General features: G+C 32.2%; 1 protein-coding gene across 1 annotated transcript; it reads left to right on the top strand.

Moving 5' to 3' along the window:
• The first annotated feature begins 3,231 nt into the window (after positions 1-3,231).
• LOC107792012 (transaldolase-like) lies at positions 3,232-7,499 on the top strand. Its single transcript, NM_001325530.1, has 7 exons — positions 3,232-3,422; positions 4,890-5,061; positions 5,193-5,242; positions 5,734-6,034; positions 6,357-6,545; positions 6,640-6,822; positions 7,254-7,499. The coding sequence occupies exons 1-7, from the start codon at positions 3,232-3,234 to the stop codon at positions 7,497-7,499; spliced, it is 1,332 nt and encodes a 443-aa protein (NP_001312459.1).
• Positions 7,500-7,886: the final 387 nt, after the last annotated feature.

Raw genomic sequence — 7,886 nt, 5'->3', positions numbered from 1 at the left:
TGTAATGTGATAACATTTACTTTCATCATTTAAACAAATATTGCATTTCATTTTTACGTTAATGTGCTTTAGCGAAATATCGTTCTTCTTTTTACCCCTTTAAAATAGATTTTATACTGAACAAAATAGTCATTTAATTATGTTTATAATATTTAGAAATATTCATTTAAGAAACTTTTTACTATTTATAAATAGTCATTTAATTATTCTTCTAATGTTTAAAACGTTGGTTTGCAATCAACTCCTTATTTGAACTATATAAAAAATTTAAATATTTGAAACTTGAAATACTTAAATCTGAAAATCAATTCAATTTTTACTTTGTGCACATATATAACTTTTTTTAACATAAAAGCACGATAATTATATTACTTAAAATATATTATAATAAGAGGACATAGTCTTTAGGGCATTACTATTGCCCATACTTTCTAAGTAAGTACAAACATCGCTAGAGATAGTTTTAACACTATTACAAACTGAATAAGTATGAATTCAAACAAATATTTTTTCTTCCTACCGAACTCAAGTAATTAATCTAAACAATTATATTTTTTTAGTATTTTTATGTAATATAGTGAAAAGATGAATTACCATCGTGATCGTGAATCCAAAACTTAAATTGTTGGCTCGAACTTTTAATCTCTTATTAATTTAGAAAACTATAACCCTTCTTATATTAATTATTTTTTACCATTAAAAAAAGAAATAATTGGATAAAATAGTAATTACTAAATATTTAAAATTTGGTACGAGGTAGCATTAACGATTCGAATCAACAAGAAAATAAAGTATTTTCTTATGTGAGAACAAATATTGAGAATTAACTAATTAGCAAAATAATCCAATTCAATTCTTCTAGAATTGATCATACAAGTAAAATTATTTTTTTAAATTAACATGATAAGATCCGTAAATTGTGCCCCTAAGAAGAGATTCAGTAGCAAAATAAATCAAAAAATAAGAGAAATATCATTTTTAGTATAATATTAAGAGTCAAATTAATAAATTGCTATGCATTTAACTGAATTAACCTTCTTCACTTAGTTTCTTATCTTTTATTTTATAACTTAAGTACGGAATATAATTTTTTGACACAATATTTTGATATTTTAAAAAAATCTATATTTATTAAGTTGGGTACACGCGCAACGCGCGTAGCCTAAAACTAGTAGTTTTAAAAGTAAAAAATGAGTTTAATTGTTAAAATTGAATTTAAATGTTATACTCGTTTTAATACGCTATCAACCCTATCTTCCAAGTTCTATCTACTATTCTTGTAACAACAAAGGAATGGTTGGCCAAACACACAATTAAGTGGACAATTGCCTTACAGTTTTAAGAAATACTTAAGGGCGTTTGGTTCAAAACAAGGTTATCATGAGACTATAACTAAAATTATAACTCTGAGATTAAGATTATCTATTCCATCTTTTATATGTAATACATAATCTTGTTAATATGGTATAAAAATTATCCTGATTTTAACTAATACCCTCAACTAAATAAATGGTAAATTTAATTTTAAATTTTATAACAGGATAATCCACTTAGTAAAGGTATTATTCGAAGTACGCGTAAGCTAGCTAAGGCTGAACATTTATAAATAAAATGAACATGTTCAAATTAACTTAATAGAAATGTGTAAAATCTTCTAAAATTATTTTTATATTAAATAATATATAAGATTAGAATCATTGTAAATAAGGTAACTAGATTATCTTGTATTAATTATGTTATTCCTGCATATATCTTTGTAAAAAGAACTTAATTACACTAGGATAGGCATAGGCAAAACTCTTATACAAAGAGCCATAAGATTAACTATTGAAATAGTTTTATCTTTTCTCATTTCTCTTTATCTCTTAACAAATGTAATTAAATAAGAAATATTTTGTGACTTTATGCCGCATATCTTAATTTATTTTTCCCTAAATTCTTATAATGAGAATTTTGTACCTATTGCCAAATCCACCTAACACCTAAACAGTAGACAGTGTGATAGTTGTATTAGTTAATGGATTATTATAATTCCAAGATCACCTTCTTTTCTTGGCTTTTACCTACCACCTAAAGCCAACCCCAATCTGAAAACAACCCTTTATCTTTTCTTTATTAATATAATTTTTCTGAACATTATCAAACGCAAAGCCTAAGGGATTGTTTTTTGTTTCTAGCTCGGTGTTTGGTATCCACATTGGAGTCCGACTATATCTGGATTCATGTGCGTATGACTCCATTCATGGGGACGCGTTCCATACCAAGAATTTTTTCATACCCAGAGGTCGAATCCAAGACCTCTGGTTAAGAAAAACAGTCTCATCCATTGCACCACATACTTTGGTGGTAAGTCTAAGGATCGTTTGGTTACTTGATTAGAGATATTATTTCAGCGTAAAATGTCACATACCTGATATAAAATGTTTGGGAGGAAATGGTACAAAATACAAGATTATAATTTGAATAGAAAAAATAATCAGGCAAATATTTTATGTGTTTTATATTATTAATATCAAGCATAAAAGATAAAGTTTCATTGAAAATAAATCATATAATTAAAATAACATTTACAATGGACAAATATATAACCACTAAACTCCAATGTTTGGTTGGAGGAATTAGAAAGAAAAAAAAAGAACCTGCATAATTATTGCGGTGTTTCATTAGCCATATAATAAAAATTTAGCTCAACATAACTAATGCAACATTTGATTGACAATATTAACAGTATTTGTATTAAGTTATACGAATATTTATGTGTCAGTTTGTATGTAATAGTATATATGTATTACCACCAAAGATTGTGGTGAAATAGTAAGTATTTCTTCATCCATAATTATAAATATCGGGTTCGTATCCTGAAACAAAGTTACATTTAGCTCTACCACCTAAAATGTTTTCGGTGGAACACAGATTAGTCGGGCTCTAAAGTATGTATTGAATATTAAGTAAAAAGATCCAAAAAAATGCATCCACTCCTTATTAGTTTTTTTTTAAAAAAAAAAATAAGAATAATTTTATCAATTATTATTCAAGATATAACAATCCTTTTATTATTAAATTAAATATAAAAACACATATTCTAACCAAACAACCCCTAACCAGCCGCACCAACCTTTCCCCTTAAACCCACATTTCATCTTCGTTTATATCGTCCATCGTCAAAACTATAAACACTCACCAACCCATTTTCGTAAACCCTCTCCTTTTCTCTTTTCTCTCAGCTCAAATATGGCTACTATTTCTAAGCTCTCAAATCCAGCCCTCAACTACTCTTCCTCCACTTCTTTTACGACCAGATCTTCATCTGCACCCAAATCCTTTCTTGATCTTCGTACCAACAAAACCACCTCCTTTGACCATAGATTTTCTGCTTCTAAATTGTCACTCGTTTTCAACCCTTCGATCAGAGGCTCGTTGTGGTAATTTTTTTTCTCTATTTATTCATAGGATTCATTAAAATTAGATCATTTCATTTGGATCATATTTTTTTTTAATTACACATAGCAGAGTTTTAGTTATTGTTACTTGTCTTATTTTATTCATTCACTTGTTTCTATTTACTATGCTTCTATTTTCTATGTTTCGATTTGATCTCGGCTATATTCTTTCTATAAAAATGGTTTCTTGCCCATGTTTTTTAGACTGCCTTTGACGTAAAAAGCTTGCTGCTTTTCATTTTCATGTGATATGCATATTTATCAATTTTTTCTGCAAGGGTGCAGAAACTAGAAAAGTTAATTGAATAGTCCGTTGGTTTTTTATTTCTAAAAAAATTAAATTCTTGATTGCGTAGAGCTCGTTTATGCCAAAAAAGTGATTTTTCTCCACACACACACACTAAAAAAAAAACACAGTTTAAAAAAAAAAATTATATTCAACTCTAACTTTGGTGCTAGTGGTGCTTGGATGAATGACCCTTCAAACTCTTGCTTTTTGTATCCCTATTTAAACTTATCAAAAAAAAATCTCTAATTAGATTGAAGTTAGAAATATATAGTCAGATATTTCAAATCTTTACAAATGTGCAGAGAGGCGGATCTAGGATTTCTAGAATATGGGTTCACCACTAAAGCAAAGAGGAAAAAAAAGTAGAGAATCAATTCTTGTTCCTTTGGATATACTCCCTCCGGTTCACAATAAGTGACCAGTTTCCTTTTAGCACGCCCATCAAGAAAATGCTAAATCCTATGCAAAAATACCTAGTATGACTAAACTATCTTTATTAAATATTGGTCACATAGTTATAGTGAGGAGTGAGAAAACATTTTAGGTATATGCACATGAGAGTAAAAGAGTAAAAACAAATTGAATTTTTTCTTGATTACCTAACTGAACACTTATTTTGAACCAAAATGAAAAAGTAAACTGGTCACTTATTGTGAACCGGAAGGAGTATAACTCAGTATTCAACCAAGTCCACCATTTAGCCTCTTTGGTGCATGGGGGCAGCAGATAATATTAGACCAATTCTCAAAATACATACATAAATACCTAGTTTAACGGAGAGACCATGAGTTCACGTGCCCCATAATTTGGGCTATAAATCTGCCCCTGCAGATGCACATAATTGTTACCATGTAGAGGCCATGCCAATTATTAGCTCTCTACATAATCTTGGAAACTTTATTAGCTCTCTACATAATCTTTGGAAACTGTTTCTGTTGTACTCAATTGTTCGTAACAGCATGCCAATTCTGCTGATAAATTTCTACAATGTCGCTTAATATTAAAAAAAGAAGATATTTCAAATCCTTATGTGTACCCTTCTGCCTTAGTTTAGTTTGTCTTTCTAACACATGTTATGCATTACTTTGTCTTTCTAACGCATGTTTTGCATTTGTACTGGCACAAATTGGGTAATATTTAATCATCAATTTATTTGACAGTGTCAAATGCTCTCAAGCTGATGGAAATGGAAGCACAGTGAAGAGAACAACTCTCCATGATCTCTACGAGAGGCAAGGCCAAAGCCCATGGTATGACAATCTCTGCCGTCCTGTTACGGATTTGCTTCCACTGATTGAAAGTGGTGTCAGAGGTGTAACCAGCAATCCTGCGGTAAACTATTAACCCCTTGTCGTTATTTCTGTGCTGTTCTCTTATTTGAATAAAATTTCTACTTTTTTTAGTTTCTAGTTGTTAGTCTACAATTCCATCAACCTACCTAACTGTTAGTTTGATGATTGCAGATTTTCCAGAAAGCGATATCAACATCAAATGCATACAATGAACAGTTTAGGTAATGTAGATTTTGAAATGTTTCTCATTAGCAGTTGTGCTTTTTTGGCAATAGTTTGTTGTTGAATGCTAGGGGTTTAGAAACCATTTTATTTGATTTAACGTGAATGCCAAAATTGAAGAGTAAAGGAGGAGAGGAGGCACAATTTGAGGAAAGTTATGAGCATTGGATCTTGGGAAAGTAAAGATAAATATTTTTGTTTTCCAAATGAATGTTGTTTGATCAAATACCCATTTAAAGGTTGGGTTTGTTATGTGTATTACACCCTCTGACTCTTCCTTGGAGCTTTATATCAATGCCATTTTCAGTGTTTATCACATTGTAATAGTGTTTGATGGACTTGCGGTAATATAAGATGTTGTTTACCTTTTTCTTTTTAAAGGGTCCTTTCAACAACATATTACAGGAAATGAATATATGATTTCTTCACCTGTGACTATTCGTTTTGCCTGTTTTCCACTCTGCGTATCTTCATTCGCTGCTATTTTTAGGGAACTTGTTCAAGCTGGAAAAGATATAGAGAGCGTATACTGGGAACTTGTGGTAAAGGACATCCAAGATGCATGCAAACTCTTTGAGTCAATCTACGATAAAACAGATGGTGGCGATGGGTACGTTTCCGTTGAAGTCTCACCTAGACTTGCTGAGGATACAGAGGGCACTGTAGACGCAGCAAAGTGGCTTCATAAGAAGGTTGAGCGGTCCAATGTGTATATAAAAATTCCAGCTACTGCTCCATGCATTCCTTCCATCAAGGAAGTCATTTCACTTGGAATAAGTGTTAATGTCACGGTGAGTTGATTCCTTGTTGCCTTTTTGACAACTTGACGTTTCATGCATGAGATTAAAGATTGCTTGTCTTCTCTTGCTTATAAGAGAGATAATTGTATGGCACTGGATTAGTAAGTGATGAAGGGAATTATTTAATTAAATAAGGATTTATTACTACTGAACAATAAAAAAAAACACAAAAATCCATTACTACTTAAGGTCCATGTTTGTTTATTTAAGAAACTGCTTAAAATAGTATGATGTTTCATGTGATTTTCTTCCATTTCCTGTTTGTACTTTAGTGGCTTCTGAATACTGAAGTAGCTCCTATGTCTATGCACAGCTCATCTTCTCTCTTGCAAGATATGAAGCAGTCATTGATGCTTACCTCGATGGCCTTGAGGCTTCTGGGCTAAGTGATCTCTCCAGAGTCACAAGTGTTGCTTCATTTTTCGTCAGTCGAGTAGACACACTTGTCGACAAGATGCTTGAGAAAATTGGAACTCCAGAGGCTCTTGATCTTCGCGGGAAGGTAGCTAATACAGCTATGAATTTGTCTATTCTTTTTGGGATGTTAGAGAAATACAAGTGACAGATAACCTCATGTTGTCTTACTTCCATTACAGGCTGCAAATGCGCAGGCAGCTCTTGCTTATAAGCTTTACCAGAAGAAATTTTCTGGTCCTAGATGGGAAGCTTTGGTAAAGAAAGGTGCCAAGAAACAGAGGCTATTGTGGGCATCAACTAGCGTTAAGAACCCAGCATATCCTGACACTTTATATGTGGATCCTCTCATTGGACCAGACACGGTGAGTCATCTTATTGCCTTCTTGTTTGTGGTGATTGTGGCGCTGTAGCGTTGACGTCAAATCACTTTCTTGAATGGTGTTTTTGAGGCCACTATGTAAGTTCTCTCCTGTTAGCCTAGTGGGCTATATTTCTCTGCAAAAAGAATAATTCATCAAATCACTTTTCTTGGAGTGACCTCTAATGAAATATTACTCGAGGCATTTGCACAAATGGCCTTTTTTGAGGCAACTATTTTAATTATGTCTTTAGCCCAATGGGCTATATTTATCTGCAAGAGGAATAATGAATGCAATTACTTTTAAAAGGCAAATTGAACCCACTGGGCTAATGGGGACACAAATTTAAGAGATGGCCTCCGAAAATGCCATGCGAATAATCCATATTACCTTGTGTTTGCCTGATGGTTGACCTCTAATTAAATGTCTGTTAGGTTTCAACGATGCCCGATCAAGCTCTTCAAGCATTTATCGATCACGGTTCTGTTGCAAGGACGATTGATTCAAACGTATCTGAAGCCGAGGGTATTTACAGTGCCCTTGAGAAGTTGGGGATTGACTGGAGCTTTGTTGGGTCTCAACTTGAATTGGAGGGTGTGGACTCTTTCAAGAAGAGTTTCGATAGCTTGCTCGACAGTCTGCAGGAGAAGGCAAACACCCTCAAGTTAGTGAGTCTGTAAAACAAGTTTTATTGCTAGGGACTGAATAAATGTTAAGTCCAGTTGACTGAGTTTGCTGGATTTTGTAATGTATAATCTAAAAATGTTTGGTGGTAATACTATTTCGTGATAAGGAATTTGATATTGATTTTGGATTTTGTGGTGGTTGTCACTTGTCAGCATTCTTGGTTGATTGCTCCAGTTGCAAGGATATGAGAATACAAAATGGGTATCATAGTCGAATTGGGGTTGACTATATAAATTTTCTATTTTTATTTTGTTTTATTTGGATTCATTTCACTCTAAGTAGGCGTTTGGACAGGAATTCCATTTTTTTTTTCAAATTTGAAATTTCACTAAAATTTGAATTGAAGATGAAGTTGTGTTTGATTATAATTTTTGCAACAT

Source organism: Nicotiana tabacum, chromosome 16 (assembly GCF_000715075.1).
Source record: "Nicotiana tabacum cultivar K326 chromosome 16, ASM71507v2, whole genome shotgun sequence".
In the NCBI taxonomy this organism is placed as follows: Eukaryota; Viridiplantae; Streptophyta; class Magnoliopsida; order Solanales; family Solanaceae; genus Nicotiana; species Nicotiana tabacum.
The sequence above is the reverse complement of the archived record's forward strand: the minus strand, read 5'-3'. Positions and strand labels throughout refer to the sequence as shown.

What these genes read in the sequence shown, in the direction of transcription:
- LOC107792012 (NM_001325530.1), top strand. Translation starts at nt 3,232, where the DNA reads ATGGCTACTATTTCTAAGCTCTCAAATCCAGCCCTCAACTACTCTTCC. An exon ending in GTGTAACCAGCAATCCTGCG is followed by an intron (nt 5,062 to 5,192) that starts GTAAACTATTAA and finishes TGATGATTGCAG; the next exon opens with ATTTTCCAGAAAGCGATATC. An exon ending in GCATACAATGAACAGTTTAG is followed by an intron (nt 5,243 to 5,733) that starts GTAATGTAGATT and finishes TGCTATTTTTAG; the next exon opens with GGAACTTGTTCAAGCTGGAA.